Source organism: Onychomys torridus, chromosome 10 (assembly GCF_903995425.1).
Source record: "Onychomys torridus chromosome 10, mOncTor1.1, whole genome shotgun sequence".
NCBI classification, from domain to species: Eukaryota; Metazoa; Chordata; class Mammalia; order Rodentia; family Cricetidae; genus Onychomys; species Onychomys torridus.
The window spans coordinates 7,849,122-7,870,553 of NC_050452.1; the positions used below are offsets into that span (position 1 = coordinate 7,849,122).

Below are 21,432 nucleotides of genomic sequence, written 5' to 3' on the forward strand. Positions count from 1 at the left end.
GGAAAAAATGGCTAGAACATTCTTGAATGAACAGCAACAACAACAAAGTCACACAAGGTGGAATATGGCACTGATTCCAGCATTTGGAAGGTAAAGGCAGGAAAATCAGGAATTCAAGGCTAGCCTTGGCTATACAGAATCAGAAACTCCTGGGTTTACACGAGACACGAGCTCAAAAATTTAAGAACAAGAAACAAACAAAAACCCCAAATCCACCAAAACAAAAAAAAACCTAATCTCTGCCCCTGCACAAAATATGATGAAAACCGAACTCAAAACAGCAAAGCAAGTGATAAACTTACATATAAAGTCTCAACTATGTAGCCCAAGCAGACTTCCAGATAACTGTGCCTGCTACACAGAAGGCCCTGACTCGGGGGAGGGGAAAAGCATCAAGCTGTAGGCAAGGCGGCACCTTCTAAATTAGGTTATTGATAGGAAGGATACAGTCCACTGTGGGTGGGGTCATCCCTGGGTTACGGTCCTGGGTTCTCTAAGAAAGCAGGCTGAAAAAGCCAGTAAGCAGCACTCTCTATGGCCTCTGCACCTGTTCCTGCTCTGTTTGAGTTCCTGTCCTGACTTCCTTCCGTGATGGGCTACAATGTGGAAGTGGAAGTCAAAACAACCCTTTCCTCCCCAAATTGCTTTTGGTCATGGTGTTTCATCACAGCACAGAAACCCTAAGACGACCAGTGCCAGGACCCAGGACTAGAAATGAAGGACAAATGAAGAGAACATAGGTAGAGTAACTCAGTTGTGGTTGTTAAAGTCTCTTAACAAAGGAGAACACAAATCAATTTGAAAACAATGAGTCTTAACAAAGACATTACAATCTTTATAGTCACTAAGTTATTTTTTGTTAAAAGATAATCTAATTAGTTTTTATCCACATTTTTCAAACATACCATTAAATATGTAAACATCTTCTGAAGCTCCAAAAGAGTGGTTTTGTGCTTCATATCTTCTGAGTACTGAAAGTCAAGGACACACTTGGTCAAAACACTAGTGGTGGCATGTCGGACACCCTAGCAGATCTACCAGGTGCTGAAAACTACCCTCCCTCTTTATCCTTTCAATCCTAGGCAGGAAAACATCTCACATTTCTCTCTTTCATTACCATTAAATCTTAGATCAGAGTATTTTTCCATTACACTAAATACAGTGATGGCCATTATGATGGGAAACTGAAGGAAGAGAGACCTTTTTTCAAACTGCTTTCTAAATCACCCCCTTTGGTACTGTACTGACTCACAGGAATAATAAGCACTTCATGTATGTACTAAATTCCTTATAGAAGTTAACCCACATATTACAAATCACATTTCTGTATCAATTAATCATATCTTTACATTTTCTGAAATAGTACACTTCAACACTAAAGAGGACCATTGTTCATGATTTTGTAAACAATCTAAACATCAAAACACTACAATTCAAGACTGAAAAATCTGGCTATACTTACACTTAATTGCTTTTTACTTTTTTTAAAATTTATTAATTTGTGTGTGCTGCACACATATGCATGGAGGCCAGAGGTCAACCCCTGGTGTTGACCTCAGGAGCTGTCACCTTATTGTTTGATACATGGTCTCTCACTGTGACCTCCTGTTCTTTGGCTAGCTGGTTGGTCAGCAAGCTGCAAGATTGCCCTATATCACCCCATTCCCAACACTGGGATCACAATGGGCACCACCATACCTGGCTTCTTACATGGCTGCTAAGTGTCAAATACAGAATGTTGTGGCTTGTGCAACCAAGATCTTTGCCAAATCCATCATACTTCTCTTACAAAAAAGACAACAAGTTCTCAAGCTGTTTAAGATACCCTGTGTGGTGCTTTAAATAAGAATGGCCCCCAGAGGTTCATATATTTGAATACTTAGGGAGTGGCACTATTTGGAAAGATTAGGAGGTGTGGATTTGTTGGAGGCAGTGTATTACCAGTGGTAGGCTTTGAGATTTCAAAAGTGCAAGCTAGACCTAGTGGCTCTCTGCCTCCCTCCCCCTACCCCTCTCTCCCATGCATATGGAACTCTCAGCCACCATGTTCCCTGCCAAGACAACAATGGACTAAAACTTTGAAACTGTAAGCTAGCCCCAAAGAAAGGCTTTCCTTTGTAAGAGTTGTCCTGGCCATGGTGTCTCTTCACAGCAATGGAACACTGACTAAGACAGCCTGGAACCTGGAACCCTCCTACACCCACCGCTCAAGTAATAGAATCACAGTACACTTCCATGCCTGGTGGGGTTAGATCTGAATACAGACAGGCCTTTAGGAGAGATCCACACACATGTCAAACACTGAGTAGACAAGGCTGAACTTCAACTCCAGTGTTAGAATAAATCTACAGGGAGGAATTAGCACATTACAATATGAACTAATTCTGAAGCTGCTGAGAGTACCATGCATATTAACGCTACCATTTGTTCAGAGTGATATATCAGCTGTTTGTGTCAATCTTATGAGGAATAAAAGTAACATGGTTTTGCTGTTTAAGAGTTTGTTAAGGACACACTAAGGATTAAAAGAGAGAGAGGTCCAGAACATATTAAAAAAAAATTTACAACTAATAGGTTTGACTAAAAAGGATCAACAAATTGGCAAAAAAATATCTAAAGTATGTATACCTTCAATATGACAGTTCTGATATTTCATAAGATTCTGAAGTCATTTAAATTGTAAATTTCCAAAATATAACAGATCTAATATAGGCAAAGTGTTACCTCAGAAAGCAATTCCAGAAGTTAAGAGGTATGAGCAGTTTAATTTACCCTGAACTAAACAGTAAGTCTGAGGGTGCTCTAGGACATGACACGAGAACTTTTCATAAAGATGAAATAAAAAATAAGTTTTCTTTGAGACTGAGTCTTTCTCTGTGTAGTAATGGCTGTCCTGGAATTCACCATGTAGAACAGGCAGACCTCAATCTTGAGGTCTGCCCATCTCAACCCCCTACAGTTGTTGAGTTTCAGGTACGCACTACCACACCCAGCTGAGTAAAGCAATTTTTAAAAATACAAAATGTTATGCAGATCAAAATTCAATTTAGCCAGGCAGTGGTGGTGCACGCCTTTAATCCCAACACTCGGGAGGCAGAGGCAGAGGCAGGCGGGTCTCTGTGAGTTCGAGGCCAGCCTGGTCTACAAAGAGAGTTCCAGGAAAGGCACAAAGCTACAGAGAAACCCTGTCTCAAAAAGCCAAACCAAAACAAAACAAAACAAAAATCAATTTAAAAAATATTTATTTTATTTTTGATTCTGTTGTATGTTTATGTGTCTAGGGGCAGGAAGTAAGAACAAGTGCCTGTGGAGGCCAGGAGAGGGTATAGGATCCATTGGAGCTAGAACTGCAGATAGTTATAAGTAGCCTGACATGGGTGCTGGGAACTGAGACTTGTCCTTTGGAAGAACAGGAAGTGATATCTATCTTTAGTCCTACAGTTTAGTTTATAACTGAAAGTGTTATTTAGAAGATCTACTCAAAATAAGCACATCTAGTGTTCTTTCTGTTGATGCTAATTATTGACAATGCTAAAAATTTAAGGTATTTATTAATATGAACAACAACAACAAAAAAAAAAAACACCAAAAGGTATAACCAAGTCATTATCTAGGGGGGAAAAATTAAATGAAAATATGATTCTTTGGTAACTACTGCTTTTACAAAACAATACAGATTGATCCACTCAATTTGGTTAAAAGACTTTAGATAAATTAAACAAACCCATTATGGAACCATTTTAAACTATCATTAATCTAATACAGACACTACATTTTTAAATCCAACATAACTAAATGTAAGAAGACCTTAACTCATATAAGTATAATATAAATTGAATAACTTGAAGAGTATCTAAAACAGATTAAAGGATTCAAACAAGGTCAATACCACATTATAGCAAAATAAGGGAAAGAAAACATAAAGGTCATTCACCAAAAGAAGTATAAAATCAGAAGTAAAAAACAAACAAAACCCAGAAAGCACATGTTACTCAAAGTAGGTTCACAAACTGATTCATTTTAGGTTAGGAATAAAAGAAACTAACTCAGTGTCTGATATTACTCTGGTTGTTTGAGTATTTACTTATTTTTATGTGATTAAAATCCGTATTTATTTTTACTGAAATATAACTGTGCACCCACAAACTATGCTGTACTTTAAGAAACAACTATTCCACATAATGAACCTTCAAGTAAGTGTAAATAAAATTAAAATACACTGAAATAGTTAGCCATGACATAATACATTTTTTCGTATGTTCTTGATATGAATTAATATAATGTAATATACTGCTTAAGATTCACAAATAAGGGTTTGGTTTATAGTTTGAAACTATACCTTAGCAGTGAAGACAGCTTGCCTTGCCTCAGGTATCATATAAAGCTGCTGAATAGTGGAAGCCAAGTAACAAGTAGCTCCAAGGTTAGTCAAGCCAACAAATCGGCATTCTGCACGCACATCCTCATGAGGCCAGTAGTCCCACTTATAAGGTGCATGGGCTGCTGATAAAAGAGGGAGGAGAAGATGCCCCGAAACAAACTTAAACACATCTTGATTTGATTGGCAGCTATTGCCTCTATTAATTATCTAATAAAGATGTAGAGAATACTGTAATTTAAAATATTAATTATGTAAAAAACATTTTAAAGTTAATTGTAAAAATTCAAATAAGTCAATATTTTACTTGTTATTACATTATTTTATGAAAAGAAAGCCCAATTAGTTTAAAATACCTAAAAGTTTTCTACATTTTTCTATTAAAAGTGAGTGAATAGTCTATCAAAAATGTGTGCAACAAAGTATGTGAAAAGTGGATTCTCTAAACAACATCCTTTGATTTTTCATGTCTGGGTTCAACCATACAAAGATGCAATGAAAAGAAGGAGGCTCACACTGCATGTGCTGGGCCATAACCCAGTTGTGTATCAGCCTGTAGTTCTCAACAGACCCTTTGACCATCTCGACCAGCAAGTCGTAGGCGGCGGCCCGGGAAGAGTGGGATTTGCACTTCGGCTGCCGTCGGTCCTTGAGACTGGGCAACAAAAACAGAAGATTGAAGATATCCCTTAAAAATTCCTAAGGGGCAAAAAGAAAGCAGGTGTTAGCTACAACTGGGTATCAGTTCTATTCCGAATATATTAACACACAAAATAAAATGGATAATGAACTACAATTTACTAAACTATTATTAAATCACAGAGGTTTTAAACATTGTCATCATCTGAAAATCTTACCAGTTATTTTTCTGGAAGAAAATGGAATGGAAAGGACCCACCTTTTACTCTCCCCGCTCTTCAAGTTTCATAGCTATCCTTACAGACTATTCATGCACACTGTTATTGTTTTCATTGTAAACTACCAAGAGAGTCTATTAGGCTTTGTTATTCCATTTGCCAAGTCCTACAGGTGCTTCTCCACACAGCAAACAAGAACAGCAGCACCTCACCTACCCTGAGAGCCACTCACTCCTCCAAGTCCCCAGAACAAAAATCAGAAACATTAAGAACCTCACTAGTTGTGACAACTGTGGCCAATGCCGGAGCTGGGATGAAAAACATGAATCTCTTTACCAGTATCTTCTTAATCTTGTTAACTGTAGACACAAGGTTAACCATGAGATGGGCCTAAACTGTTTTAATGGAATTAGTTTTCAGATCTTCATTTACAGACTTTTCTCCTAAATTCAATCTGTGTAATGTGTTACTTTTTTGATTATGAAGTTGAAAATTCATTAAGCACATTTTAACAGGCTTAAGCACAAATAGAAAAAGAAGTGCTTGGAAGAAAATAAGGCACACCCAAGAGCATGGGTGCAGGCTTCCCGAAGGTGAACTCAACCAGATTATACTCAATCCTCTAAAGATTCATTCACTGAAAACTGCATATTTGTATAAATATACTGTGATCATTATCATCTCTTACTCCCCTCTCTATCCTAAATAATGTTTATTCATGTTGCAACATGTGCCCTTCCCAACTTCATGTTCTTTTCTCTTTAAATACTCACTGACTGCTCCATTGCTGCTCCTGTGTACATGTAAAGGGCCATCCCTCCAATAGCAGCTGAAAGCTCCTCAACTAGAAAAGAAGCCTCATATTCACTTCTAACTACTTTCTAAATTTTTTCCTTTGCTCTTTTCCCTACTTATCTCTTACACATCCCAAACATTACTATACTATTTACCCTGAGGTATAATACCTCACAGGGTACTGAGCAGAAAAATCTGTAACATGTGAAGATTTCAAGTATCATCACTCTTTAGCAAGACTAGCCTTTGGCTGAAGTCTGAAAACTTGACTTCCACTGCTCAACTTTTGTAAGAGACAGAAGTGGCTCCCTGTACCTTACTACACATGTGGTTGATACTAAACATTGATTCTGCTTTTAGGAATCTTGAATTTCAGTAACTGGAAATGTAGGAAACATGCTTTATTAGAGTAATCACTGGAAAAATTAATCATGCTCAACTCAACTATAACAAAAACAAGCCATGAGCCCACTGCTTAGCCCTGCGAGTCCTAATCAATCACTCAACCTGCGGTGAAACTGAGAACTCGGCCACAAGAATCCAAAAACACTAAAGTCAAAACATTTTAAATGTTTTTACCACTAGCATATTTTCCTCTTCTAATCTTACTATTTTCAAAGGATATAAAAATATACTTTCCAAATTTGCAAAAAAAACCAAAACAAACAAACAAAAAAAAAACAACCAAGATTGGTTAATACATATGCAAAGTTAGTTATCTACTTTAGGATTCAGAAGTGAGACTACTTGTCATGGAGACACAAAGCAACATGATTACCTGCACTGGAAAACAAAGACTTCAAAGGCAAATCTGAATGGCAAATAAGTAACTTTACAACAAATTATCTTTGTCAATTAACTCATATAAAAAGAAAATAAGCTCTACTACTACAGAGATTTTGAAAAAGTATACTTAAAGCCTGTGATGCAAGTATTTTACCAGAAATACTGAGCCAGTAAATGCTTACATGAATACTTTTATTTTTTTATTCTGAGCAAACCAGAAAAACAGGTAACTAAATGAAAGAGAAGAACTCATTCAAACTGCTACCTGAGAGAACTGTTTTGTCTGGTTTGGGTTTTTGGAGACAGATCTTTCTGTATAGCTCTGACTGTCCTGGATATCACTGTGTAGAGCAGACAGGCCTCAAAGGCAGAGACCCACTTGTCTCTACCACCTGAGTGCTGGGATTAAATGTGTGTGCCACTGCATCATGCCTCAACATTTAAAATAATTTGGTAATAAACAATGTAATACAAACAATAATGAACAACCATTCAATACACATTTCAAATAAGAAATCAGAAATGAAACTATCACAGATCAAATGACTATCACAAATTGATTCTACTAAGTAAGAATATTTATTACTCACAATAGAAAAGACATGTGGAAACATTTTCACATCGGCTACATTAAAGCAGAAGTTCCACTAAGTAGCAGGAATTAAAATTTGTTTTTACATTCTAACTATATATTCTAAGCTTCCTATTTTCAATGGTAATTTATTCAGACTTCATCATGAAGCTCAAATTGTGTTTGCATATATAGTTGCACAATGTAAAAAGAAGCTGTAATTGTATTGTATCCACACATTTTAAAACATACCTGTCCTTCTCTTGAAAACTTGAAGGGTGGTTTGTGTTTAATAACACTTGTTGCAAGCCTTAGAAGTCCAGAAAGCCCATCATCTTCTATGGTACCATCTAAGTGATCAAGGATCTCCCTACTATTAATAAAAAGAACATAAAAGATAAAGATATTTTTTATCTTTGTTGAATAATGTAATTGCTAATTCTGCATCAAACTTTACCTGCGAATACAGTCAGCCAAATGTCTTGCCAAAGCATCTAAATCGAGGAGTGTTGTCTTGAGAGAAAAAGAAAATACAAATTCAAATACATTTTTATTTTTGGTGTTAAATTAGAAAAACATCATTTCCTTATATGTAAAAAAAGTTGTGTTTTGCAAATTAAGTTGTAAATTCAATATACCTATTCTTCTATATGATATCAATTTAAAAAACTATAGTTTTAAACACATCACTAATAGACCCATCAAAACAAAATCATGGTAAGTCAGGTAGTGGTGATACACTCCTTTGATCTCAGCACTTGAGAGGCAGAGACAGGCAGATCTCTGTGAGGTCAAAGCCAACCTGGTCTATCTACAGAACAAGTTCCAGGACAGCTGGGGCTACACAAGAAACCCTGTCATTAAAATAAAAAGATTATGATAGCCTTTATAGAAAATTATGAGCAGTAAACAACTGAGAAGATACGAAAGCTTTGTCTTTTTTTTTCTTCCTTTTTTGTTTTTGTTTTTTTTTTTTAATTTTGTTTTGTTTTGTTTTTTGCTTTTTTCCAGACAGGGTTTCTCCATGTAGTTTTGGTGCCTGTCCTGGAGCTTTTTCTGTAGCCAAGGCTGGCCTCGAACTCACAGAGAACTGCCTGCCTCTGCCTCTTGAGTTTAAAGGCATGCGCCCTTGCCGACCAGCTAGTTTATCTTCAAAATTTATTTGTTTTAAAATTTATTTGTAGCTAGATGTAGTTGAGTATACCTTTAATTCAAGCAATTATTTCTTGGAAAGGAAATGTTATATTAGCTTCTATTTAGTTTAAAATAATTTCCATTTCTACATAATTTTTATCCTCACATATTTACATAACTTTTTATTTATTTTACATACCAGGACTCTAAACCCACCTCTATTTATAAAAAGATACATATATAACTTAAAAACACAACTCTCAGAGCTGGAGAAATGGCTCCAAGTGTGGTGTGCATATGTGGTTCTTCCAGCGGACCCAAGTTTGGTCCCCAGGACTCACAATAAGGAAGCACACCATCACCTATAACTGAAGCTCTAGGCCCCGGAGTGGTCCTCAACCTTCCAAATGCTGCAACAACCCTTTAATATAGTTTCTCATGTTGTGATAACCCTCCCAAACATATTTTGTTGCTACTTCATAACTAAATTTGCTGTTATGAATCCATAATATGAATATTTGATACCAAAGATACCTGACTTACAAGGGGTTATGGCCCACAGGATGACAATCAAAGCTCCTCTCTCCTGGCCTCTATGAACACAGCATTTATGCTGGCATACATAATTTAAAAAGTAAAGTGTTGATTACAGTTAGGAAGAAAAAAAAAGTAAAGTGTTTGCAATAAATGTATCACTTCCCAATTAAGGTTTTCTAAGTCTTAGATTGGTAAAGAGTACTTTTAGATGCTTAAGAATGAAGGTATACTTTAACAGTTAAAGTCAAAGTAAAAATAAGAACGGACAGAACAGAAGAGTATTAATACAACAGAAGAGTTAGGACAGCACCCGCTACTTAAACATCAGTACACATGCCCTCACTAAAGGATGAGTAAAAACCACGAACACCCACATGCACAGCTCGGGCCCATTGACAACATAACAGGGACTTTTCTGAACATACCTGACTAGCGTCCTTTATGTGTATGTTGTCCACTAATTTGCATAACAACCAAAAATATTCTTTACATCCAGGTTTTAACATCGGTTCTTCTTCATAATCATCTATCTATTAAAACAAATTTTACATTGTGAAATCATTTTAAAAATTATAACGTATTTAAACAAGAACAGACTTTATGAAATAAAATGCCTACACAATTCAATACTATTTGAACTCTAAGAAAAGATGAATTCCTGGTGAATTTTGTAAAATTATGAACTCAGAAAATAAGGAAACTTTTAGAAAAACAATCACAAAATGGCAGCACTCTGAGGTCAGAGGTTGGCAGACATCCTGTAGTTCAAGCTCAGGTTGGGGGACAGAGCAAAGCCCTGTTTTAAAACACAAAACAAAAATAACAACAACAAAAACAAGAAAAGAAAAACAATCTCCAATTAACTAGAAAAGATATAATCAGAGGTAACATCCAAATGCCACATCACACAGTTTTATAAATTATTAAAAATATTTATTAGCAGCCTTCTGAATTTATTATGTGGTAAAAGCTTTTACAATATTAGTGTTAACACTAGATTTAAAAAAAAACTAAAAAATCTGAAAATTACGTGAATTAAAATGAAAACAAATGTGTTACTTAGTGAGGAAAGGAGCTACACCATCATTTTTCAACTTGGTAGGGACAAACAGTATTTCCAAATTAGCATTCTCATGACCAAAAAACTGAAATCAAAACACACAGATACTGTTAGTGGCTGTGATGCCAACAGTGAGACTGGTGTGATTAAACAAGCACCTGGTGTGCACCTACAATGCCAGGACTCCACTTCCACAGAGACAGGAGGTAACCACAAGAACAAAGTACACAATGATAAACTGCAGCCAGGTAAAATCTCACCCTAAGAGGTCTCAGTGCTTGAGCATCAGGCAGAAATTTCAACAGGGTAGAGGCAGCCAAAAGGAGAAAGGATCGGTGAATCGAGTCTCCCCCATCTAGGCCTGACAGGGATAACTTATAGAGACCATTGCAAGATTCATGGCGAACTGCAGTCTAAAGGGGACAAAAGGGACAATTTGAGTATTTAAAAGCGACTCCCAGGCTAGGGACATAGACCAGTTCATAAGAGTTTGCCTTGAGTTTGATCCCCAGTATTTTACCCATCAGGTAGTAGTGTAGTAGGCCTGTAATACCATCACTGGAATATTATGATCAGCTATATAGAGAGCTAGAGTCCACATTGTCTCAAGAATTTAATCTTGTTCTAAATTGCATTATCAATCTTGAGATCACACTGGGCTACATGAGACTTTGTCTTCAAACAAACAAACCAACCAAATAGAATTCCTGAGAATGTAATCTAGCAGTAGAGAAGATGTATAGCATATGGGGGGAGGGCTCAGATTTGAGACCCAGAATAGTGGGAGGAAGAGAAAAAGGGAGGGAGAGAGGGAAGCTGAATATATGAACAAGGAACAAGGTGCGCGTGTGTGAGAGTGTGTGTGTGTGTGTGTGTGTGTGTGTGTGTGTGCGTGCGCGTGCGCGCCCGTGCAGAAGGGAGGAAAGAAATAGGAAAGAAAAAAAGTGAGAATAAAGGAAATGAAGAGAGAAAAGAAAGGAGAGGGAAGAAGGATAATGTTAGTAGAAATAACTTTAGGTAACAGTTTGTTTGAAACAGGGTTTAATGTTGCCTGTGGCACCCAAAACACTAGCCTAGAAGTCATTATCCTCTCGCCTATACCTTCCAAGGGCTGGGACTACAGGTGAACAAGACCACAGAGCTACCTGACTTCTTTAGCAAGGTCATGCATGTTTTGTTGAGGACTGAACACAGTCTTGCACACTGCACATGTAAGAAGAGCAAGTGCTCTACTAATGAACTGCATCAGCAGCCCTAGCAAGTTTTGTAAACATAATATTCTGATCATACACATATTAACATAAGCAACATACAATCTTAAAAAGTAGCCAATAGTGCACAGCAGTATATGCTTACATTCTGTTAAAGAAATGCCTATTTATGGCTATAAAGCAGAAACAAATATAAAAATATACAGGTAAAAAGTTAGGATTAAAGGGTTTCATTATTATGTTACTTACAACATAAATTACAAGACAAACATTGTAAAACCAGAAGCAATTTATGAAAGTATTTAAATCACAACACTTCACAGATACCAAGTGATACAGTGGCCACCTAAAATAGCCACAATAGAACACAATTTAAAAAATAACAAATATGAATGACACAGAATGTATAATATGCACATTTTTAAATGATCAGATTCGTTATCTAAGAGGTAAATAGGTAATGTAATGATAAATAGAATCTTGGCATTTCTTTAACATTATGGATATTATTTAACAATGCTAATAACACACAAACTTGTAAAAGGAAAAGTAGCAATCTTTGTTTTTTTTACCTTACCTCAGGAATAAGAAGGGTCAATTTCTTTAGCCAATCTTGTAAATGATCACTGTCAGCAAGGCTAGATTTCACTAGAGAGCAGCAATGAGCCCAGCTCACCAAGAGCCACATTGAATAATGGGAAACTAGGAGAAATTAAAGGCATTCTACAGGTTTGTGTCAATAAAAACACAGTGTTCATTATTAAATACAAAATATCTCACACCACATCTATTATACACTTTACTTATTAAAAATTATGTTTAAAAACACAATGAACTTTGTTGAGCTCTTACCTTCATGTCTAGACCTGTGATCAGACTGAGCTTTCAAAACCCTGTACAACAAAAATATGCTATCATCACTAATTAAAATTGGCAATGATGTAAAAATTACTATATATTCTTTAAACTTTATATAACCACTCCAAACTGATTTAAGAAAATTACTATTTAGAGTATGGTATCACTTACTTTGAACCTGTAAATGAAATACTTGTCCAATCAACAAGATGGTTCTCAGAGGACAGAATAAAGGAGAGGGCAGTACAGGGTTGTTGTCAAAGAAAGACATCCAAACAGGAGAGATGAATCTTAAGTTCTGTTGCACAGCATAGGAATTACACGGCAATAAAAACACAATGACTGGCCAAGAATGCTGGCACAGGCATTTAATCCCAGCACTCAGGAGGGAGAGGTTGGCATATGAGTTCATGGCCTGCCTGATCTACAAAGTGAGTTCCAGGACAGCCAGGACTGTTACATAGGGAAAACTTGTGTTGAAAAACCATAAAAAAACAAAAACACAGCCAGGCGGTGGTGGCGCACACCTTTAATCCCAGCACTCCAGAGGCAGAGGCAGGTGGAGCTCTGTGAGTTTGAGGCCAGCCTGGTCTACAGAGAGTTCCAGGAAAGGCGCAAAGCTACACAGAGAAACCCTGTCTCGAAAAACCAAAAAAAAAAAAAAAAAAAAAAAAAACAACCAGATTGAAGTATAATGCTGCTGGCATTGTGTCTCTGGCACACAGTGGCAGACTCCTGCTTTAGCAAGTAAAAGGCCCTGGGTTTGGTCCTTGAAACAAAAAAATAACAGTGTATTTCAAAATGAAATAAAAATGAAAGAGGCTGGTGCCGTAGGCATGTAATTCCAGCTAATTAAGACGCTGAAGCGGGAGAATTTTGGCCTAGCCAGGCTACTTTCCTCCCTCCACTTTGTAGGTTCTAGGTAGTCTAGTACCTTCATCCTCCCTCTGAACAATACTGCTGGTCCCCAACATGACCTTTTAAAGAAATTAAAACTCACTTATACATTAAAAGAGACATATTAACATATTAATCAAGAATTTTGATATTTGGTTAAGTGGGTTGATTTTTTTTTAAATGATTACCATTGTATGAAAGTGTGTCAGCTTGCATCGTTGGTGGCAAGTGCTTTTACTCAATTTTACATTTTGCTGATTCTCATTCTTTTTGTTTTTTGGGTTTTTTTATATTTATTTATTTATTATGTATTCAGTGTTCTGCCACTATGTGTGTCTGCAAGCCAGAAGAGGGCACCAGATCTCATTATGGATGATTGTGAGCTACTATGTGGTTGCTGGGAATTTAACTCAGCCCCTTGGAAGAGCAGCAAGTGCCCTTAACCACTGGGCCATCTCTCCAGCCCCCAGATTTTCTGTTTTAAATTAAAAACAAAAAACAAAAACAGGATTCTAAGATGCAGCCCTGGCCTGTGTTGTCCTCCCAACACTCTTGAGCCTCAGGTTCTAAGTAGTTGACACTACAGAAGTGCACCCAAACACCTGGATCTCATGTTTAGATTGTAATAACCCATAATGACACAATACACTTACCTCAATAGCAATCTATGCCTGTCTTGTACGTTTAATGCTCATCTATGCATTAGAAAAATTTTAGTAACAGGAAAAAGGTTTGTCCTAGTTCCTCGGACGAAGGATTTTGAAAACATTACAGCATAGAAGTCAGACAACAGAAGAAGTCATGAGAGTGAAGGAGTTTTGCAGAAATTATAATAAGCTCTCTGGAATGGATTGTTTTAAGAATGATTACATCAAACTTATACGTACTATTTGTGTACAAGAAAGTTCAGTCCAATAAAACATGCTATGGAATATTTGAAAATTAGTTTCATGGTCTAACGTAATTTATATGATTATATAAGAGATATACAACTAGGTCACCATATATTAATCTATCCATTTCTTTTTCTTTTCTTTTCTTTTGTTTTTGAGACAAGGCTGTAGCCTTGGCTGGTTTGGAACTCAGAGATCCACGTGCCTCTGCCTTCCAGTGTGAGGATTAAAGGTATGCACCATCATCTCCCAGGTGAACCTGTTTCATAATTTGAAATTCTATATTAAAATTTTCTGCATTTTCCAACTTTCTAAAGTAGTCCAAATAAATGGGATATTGTTGTATTCGAACCATAAACAAAGAATTTATTTATACATTTATTTGTGTAAGTTCTATGTTCTACTGACTGTGTACTACTGGTGTATGTGTAAGTATGATGAAGGCTTACTCTCGTGCAGAGACCAAAAGAAAGTGTGCAGTATCATCTTCTACCACTTTCCTTTGATGTGGGACCTATCTGTGAACACAGGATTCAGATACTCTGGACTAGGCTAGATGTCAAGACACTCCACAGACCTTCCTATCTCTGTCCATTCAGTACTTATGGAACAGATGTGTGGGGGCTGCCCACCTAAGTGTGTGCTGAGATTCGCATGAACCTGCTGATCATGGAACAAATAGTCTCAACTGATCAGTCACCTCTATAGCTTTTGTGGTTTTACACACATACTTCTAGTTCCATCCACGGAAAAAACATAAATTATGAAAATGTCAAACATCCACAATTTTAATATTTCTTTTTTGTTTATTTGTTTTGTTTTGTTTTTTGAGACAGGGTTTCTCTGTGAAACAGTCCTGGCTGTCCTGGAACTTGCTCTGTAGATCAGGATGGCCTTGAACTCTGAGAGATCCACCTGCCTCTACCTCCTGATGCTGGGATAAAAGGTATATATCACCATGCCTGGTCAATATCGAGATTTCTGACAAGCAAAACTAGAGCATCTTTCCAAAATGACTGAACCACCTCCTGAGCTATCCGAGTTATCACACATACTTCCAGGTACTCATACATATGCATAAATTTTTGAAAGATCTCAGGACTGAAGGCAGAAATAAGACAAACCTACAATATACCAGAGATATTTTTATTTTATTTTATTTTTATTTTTGGGATTTTTTATTTTTTGAAAAAGGGTTTCCTCTGTGTAGCTTTACACCTTTCCTGGAACTTGCTCTGGAGACCAGGCTGGCCTTGAACTCAGAGACCCTCCTGCCTCAGCCATTGCTGCCCAGCTGAGATATTTTTTATTATGCATATAGTGTTCTGCCTGCATGTATCCTTGCAGGCCAGAAGAGGGCACCAAGTCTCATTATAGATGGTTGTGAGCCACCATGTGGTTGCTGGGAATTGAACTCAGGACCTCTGGAAGAGCAGTCAGTGCTCTTAACCTCTGAGCCATCTCTCCAGCCCCAAAAGGACAGAGCTGAGATACTTTTTAAAGAGGAACCCTTATCCTCAGACAATAGGGCTATCCCCAAAGGTAAACAAGAACAAGTATCAAATGGCTTTTGTAAGGCAACGTGTATAATTTGACAAAAAGGAATAAAGCCAATAAAGAATTTGACATTAAATATATCTATATATTATATACAATATAATATATACACATACATACATACATATGTACATATATATTTGGTTTTTGAAGACAGGGTTTTTCTGTGTAACAGCCCTGGCCATTCAGAACTCACTCCCTTGAACCTGCCTCTGCCTCCCTAGTGCTGGGATTAAAAGCACACCATTACACCCAATAAAATACTTCAAATCCATGAATCGAAATAATACTAATATAGAGGAATAACAAGGAAACTGTTTCTCCTTATTTAATGTGTTGTTCAACAATAGACACTGAAGTAATACCAATAATTAGGAATATCGACATTTAGTAAAAGTAATGTTAACATTTAATTAAGGAAAAATTACTGATAAAAGCAAGTCAACTAAGTTTTATGATTTTATACAAAATAGTAAGCTTATAACTTCATGTCTTAAAACTGACAGCTTGTTAAAAAGGAAGTTTTTAGCAAAGAAAATGGGGAAAAGCCAGATTAACTCTCAAATTACTATCATCAGTAGACTAAAGGGCATCATCAGAACATAATAGGAAAAACATGTCACTTCTGGACTATTGCTACTAAAAATATTCTAAAACAAAACAGAAACTGGCCGGAGTTAGGCATAATGGGCATACTGCTGGATTCCAAGCACTCCACAGGTTGAGGAAGGAGAATTGCAAGACTGTGATCAGGCAGAGCTGGCAAGATCATGTTTCAAACAAAAAAGCACCAGGCAGTGCTGCTGCCCACCTTAATCCAAACACTTGGGAGGCAGAGGCAGGCAGATCTCTGTGAGTTCAAGGCCAGCCTGTGCTACAGAGTGAGTTCTAAGATAGCCAGAGCTGAGAAACTGTCTCAAAAAACAAAGCCGGGCAGTGGTGATGCAAGCCTTTAATCCCAGCTCTTGGGAGGCAGAGGCAGGCAGATCTTTGTGAGTTCGAGGCCAGCCTGGTCTACAGAGCGAGATCCAGGAAAGGTGCAAAAGATACACAGAGAAACCCTGTCTCGAAAACAAAAACAAAAACCAACAACAAGGAAGGGAGGGAGGGATGGAAGGAGGGAGGGGAAAAAGAAAACTGGCTTATACTACTAAATATGAGTACTATGAAGCAGAGGATAGGTAGATGCCTCCACTTCAGACAAGGAAGGAGGGTGGTGACAACAACAGCATCACATGATGCTGAGACAAGAATAAACTAACAACATTATTAAGAGACTGAGAAGATAACTCACTGGGCAACACTCACTGCTCTGCAAGCATGAATATCTGAGTTTGAATCCCAAGCAAACAAAAAAATGACAGGCATGGATGCATTGGTCTGTAATCTCACCACTGGAGGGCAGAGACAGGTAGAGCTCCAGAATTTTTAGGCAAATCTGCCTGACTAAAAAGGTGAATTTTTATTTCAATAAGATACTATGTCTCAAAGCTGTATGGCGAAGAACAATAAAGTAAGACATCACCACCTTGCTGAGGCCTCTGCATGAACTTACCCATATTAACAAGGGCTTGAGGATTTAGTTTATGGTAGAATGCTTGTCTAGTGCCTAGCACTATTTAAAAAAAAAAAAAAAAGAAAGAAACATTTGAGTGTGTGTGTGTGTGTGTGTGTGTGTGTGAGAGAGAGAGAGAGAGACAGAGACAGAGACAGAGAGACAGAGACAGAGAGAGAGACAGAGACAGAGAGAGCGCGAGCACTAGAAGAGGCTACCATACCCTCGAACCTAGAGTTATAGGCAATTGTGGGCTTCCAGGCATGGATGTTGGAACCAAATTCCAGTCGTCCACAAAAACAGTACACACTCTTAACCACTGAGCCATCTCTCCAAATTCAATGTTGAATTATGCAAGTTAATTTGTTTTTACTCAGGGCTAGACAAGATGGCTCAGTGGGTAAGAACACTTGCTGCGCTTTCAGAGGATCCAAATTCGGTGCCTAGCACATACAACAGGCAGCTTACAAGCACCTATAATTCCAGCTACAGAAGACTGGAAATCTTCAGATCCCTGCTGACACCAACATTCACTAGTGTACACACACGGACACATGTGTACACACAAACACACATGTCTAGTTATTGAGAAAATATCCTTAGTTTAAAGAGACAAATATCTAAGTATTTCTAGGTAGTCATAGTGTCTACAACTTACATTCATGAAATTCCTTAGAATTTACAAACAGAAATACTCATGGATACATAAGCTTGACAAGTATTGATAGGCAAGTCTCGGTGAAAAGTAGGGCGATACATTATGAAAATCCTAGGAACTTTGGTGTTAGACGTTTTTCAAAAGGAAGTGGCTGTTCACTGTGTTAATCTATATGGTGTCTATGCAGGCATGGCCAGGGGCTACTATCAAGTGTCTTCTATTATTTGTCCTTACCTTTAAGAAGGAGTCTCTCTCTCTTACTAAAGCTGGACTGCTGTGTTGAGTGGACTGGCTGAGCTCTTGTGACCCTCCACCCTACCTCACCCAGCATCTGACATTTACACAGCAAGCATTTTACCCACTTAGCCATCTCCCCAGCCCCCAAATGAAAGATTCTTATTTTTTGTTTTTCCTTTTTTTGAGACAGGAAACTCACTATGTAAACCAGAAATGCACATGGATCCATCTGCCTCGGCCTCCAGAATACTAAAAGAGGTGTGTGCCACCATGGCCAGTTCAAAATTGAAGTTTCGTAACTGCATATATACACATATAGAACACATAAAAATGCATACCTAGGAGCCAGATTATCATAAGTATAAGCAACAGACATAAGTCGCTGAATCAAACTGGTTCCTTGGACAAGCACAAGAAACACCTTTAAAAACAAAAACATCAGGGGAAGAAAATCTTTGAATAGAGCAAAATACAAAATGTACTTTCATTTCCCCACCTCCCCTAAAATCACAAACAGGAAGTTTCATTTCTCATGGGCTTTGATATGCATATTAAGCTACAGCTGCTTTGGTAAATAAATTAAGAAATATATACGTGACTGTTTCCTTGATGTATAACACCTAATGAAAAAGCTCTGAAAAAAGAAGCATGTACAGGTATAAATGTCAGGCCTGTTTGACTAGATGCAAGGTTCATTTGTATATTCTAATTTATTTTCCATAGTTTTTAGAGTACAACATGTAGTTGCATATATTTAAGCATTTATCACTCTAAATACTTAAGTTTATTTTACACAAATACTTGTCTACATTTATATTATTCAAATCTCAAAGAGTAAATCACTAATAAATATCAATAAACACAGAAATTATTAAGTGAGAGGCTAGAGAGATAGGTTAAGAGCACCTTCGGTGTTTGAAGAGGACCCATGTTCAGTTCCCAGAACCCACACAGAGGCTCACAACTGTATGTAATTCCAGTTTTAGGGATCCTATGCCTTTTTCTAGCTTCCTTGGTCACCAAACATGTATGCAGTGCACATACATGCATGCTGGCAAAATATTAATACACATAAAAGTAAATTTTTTAAAGGAAATTATTTCAGGAGTTAATGGAAAGAATCACAATCAATTTGATTATTTATATTATAATGAGAAAGATTATTTCTGGTAAAAACATAATAGAAACATTAAAGAAATTATCAAGTAGTATTTCCCACTAAAATACTTTGGAATGCATTTAGAAGTCAAAAAACTTCATATTTAAGAGATCTACAATACAAGTAATCTACAATAATAGGAAAGATTAATTTTCCAATTTAACCCTTAACATTGCAAAAGTGAAACATGATTTAGGTCCCCAGTTATATCAATGGTTTCTAAATCTTATGTTCACCAAACTCCTCTATCTGTACCAATTCACTCTGGTGTTCTAGAGACGAGGTGTGCCTCTCAAGGGGTGACAGAATGAGGAAGAGATTTCACTACCAAGTAATCTTCGTCTCTTCCCACTCCCCAGTAACAAACAGGGGTAATGAAGGGTGTACATCTGATTATCTGAACAGAGAATAATCAAAGTGATATCCTCTCTCACTTGCCCACCCCCTTAAAGACAGGATCCCTCTATGTAGCACAGGCTTGGGACTGCCTGCCTCTTACTCTGGAGTGCAAGGATCCTAGATGTGCACCACCACTCCTGGCCCATGAGCTGTATTTAAGCTGAAGGATGTACTAGTTTTTATACTGTTTCTCGACATCTCTAAACTAACATTCTCTACACTTTCTGTAGAACGCAAACACTAGGACATTGATTGTAAGCAGTGACAATCAAGAGTCTCCCTGACGGCTGCAGTCCTACTAGGACCTGTCACACTAGATTATAGTGCTCATTTTCTTGTGAGCATTGTTCCAGAGGCGCTGGTCCAGAAGGAACAGGCTTCACTGTGTGTGTGTGTGTGTACACGTACATCACATGTATGCAGGTACACAGAGGTCAGGGGAGCTGGGTTTCCCTGGAGCCAGTTATGAGCTATGTGAGAGGAGGGTATTGAACAAATTAAAGTCTTCTAAAAGAGGAGTCAATGCTCTTAACTACTGAGCCAGCTCTGCAGTCCCAGTCTTCAGCTTCTCAAAGAACTCCTTTCACTGGCTTTTATTTGCTCTGAGAATCAAGACATAGTGGAGCAAACCCCATTTTTCAGAAGCCTGAACCCAGTCCAACAGGTTTTCTTGGGAAAGCTCGTGACTCCTTACTAGCTCCAACAGGGATCTACATCCAGCTCTAGGAATGGCCAACAGTGCTTTGCCTGGGTTGCTTCAGCACTTCCACACACATGTGTGAAATCCATCTTTTATTAGATTTCCTGTGTTGAAATACCTACTATCATTTCCCTATTTTTCTGAATGGAATGTGAATTATAAAGTTCTAGTAATACAAGTAAGTGTAATGTTAGATAACATATTAAATTGACACATCATGCAATCCTGTTAAATGAAGAACAGAAAATTATTACAGTTTTATATAACACTGCTGTAGTTACTAGGTAGTATCACAGTAATCCAGAATAGTATTTATATGTTAGTGTATTTCTTTACTTTGTAAAAACCAAACCCCATGCTCTCTCAAAACTTAAGTAGAACTCATTAGAACAATTTAACATTAATTTCTAAACTTTACCTCTGTTAATCGTGGTATATGAAGACTCTTGGTGTGATCACCAGCAGCCTTTCTTGATTTTCCAGGCCAGGCTCTTTTCCTGTGGCTTTCAGCAATGCCAGACCAGGCAAAGACATCATGGTAAGCTAAATCCAAATCAGACGGATCTACTGCAAACTGGCAGATTAATTTCAGCAAGCAAGCAAGACAATCTAGCTGCCACTGTAAACGAGAAAACAATGTCAGCTCTCTATGTTCATTTATATGATAGTTTTTCATCGATGTGCTACATGACTTTTAAAAATTATGTAACTATTTTAAGAAAATGCTCCACTACAATTTAAACTCTCAAAATGAACTACTAGCCACTGAGTTCATAAATGTGAATGGTAAAGGAAGTTCTGCATTTAAAGTGATAATTTTTGAATAGATCAAAGATAATTTTCATAGCAATTATTTCGATCACCGAGAGGCCCCTTTAAACATTCCTCTAGAGTTTATAACTCAATGTCTATGCTTAATTGAGAGAGGTAAATTATATATGGCACATTAGAGAGAAAACTATTCTTTTGTATATAGCAGAACATTGGTAAATGGGCATTAGTATCTGACTTCCATGGATCATAAACAAACTGAGCTTTCAACTGAGCATGCCCCATAGTTACACTTTAGTTTCAATTCCACAATAATAAAGGCTGGAAGAGACAGGGGGATCTCTGTGAGCTCAAGGCCAGCCTGGTCTACAGAGCTAGTTCTACGAGAGCCAGGGCTACACAGTGAAATCCTGTCTCAA

At 37.4% G+C, this 21,432-nt stretch overlaps 1 protein-coding gene across 4 annotated transcripts in view; it reads right to left on the reverse strand.

Moving 5' to 3' along the window:
• Positions 1 to 21,432, reverse strand: part of Usp34 (ubiquitin specific peptidase 34) — a 193,959-nt gene that overhangs the window by 57,475 nt on the left and 115,052 nt on the right. For 3 of the 4 annotated variants that reach the window (XM_036201253.1, XM_036201254.1, XM_036201251.1), the window contains 11 exons: positions 20,661 to 20,861; positions 18,323 to 18,405; positions 12,182 to 12,222; positions 11,907 to 12,031; positions 10,379 to 10,531; positions 9,484 to 9,588; positions 7,845 to 7,900; positions 7,640 to 7,760; positions 4,894 to 5,077; positions 4,340 to 4,503; positions 906 to 971 (listed from right to left, as the gene is read on the reverse strand). In XM_036201253.1, coding sequence (XP_036057146.1) covers positions 906 to 971; positions 4,340 to 4,503; positions 4,894 to 5,077; positions 7,640 to 7,760; positions 7,845 to 7,900; positions 9,484 to 9,588; positions 10,379 to 10,531; positions 11,907 to 12,031; positions 12,182 to 12,222; positions 18,323 to 18,405; positions 20,661 to 20,861 — 1,299 coding nt within the window. The remainder of the gene's footprint in view (positions 1 to 905; positions 972 to 4,339; positions 4,504 to 4,893; positions 5,078 to 7,639; positions 7,761 to 7,844; positions 7,901 to 9,483; positions 9,589 to 10,378; positions 10,532 to 11,906; positions 12,032 to 12,181; positions 12,223 to 18,322; positions 18,406 to 20,660; positions 20,862 to 21,432) is intronic. The other variant, XM_036201252.1, reaches the window with a different exon arrangement.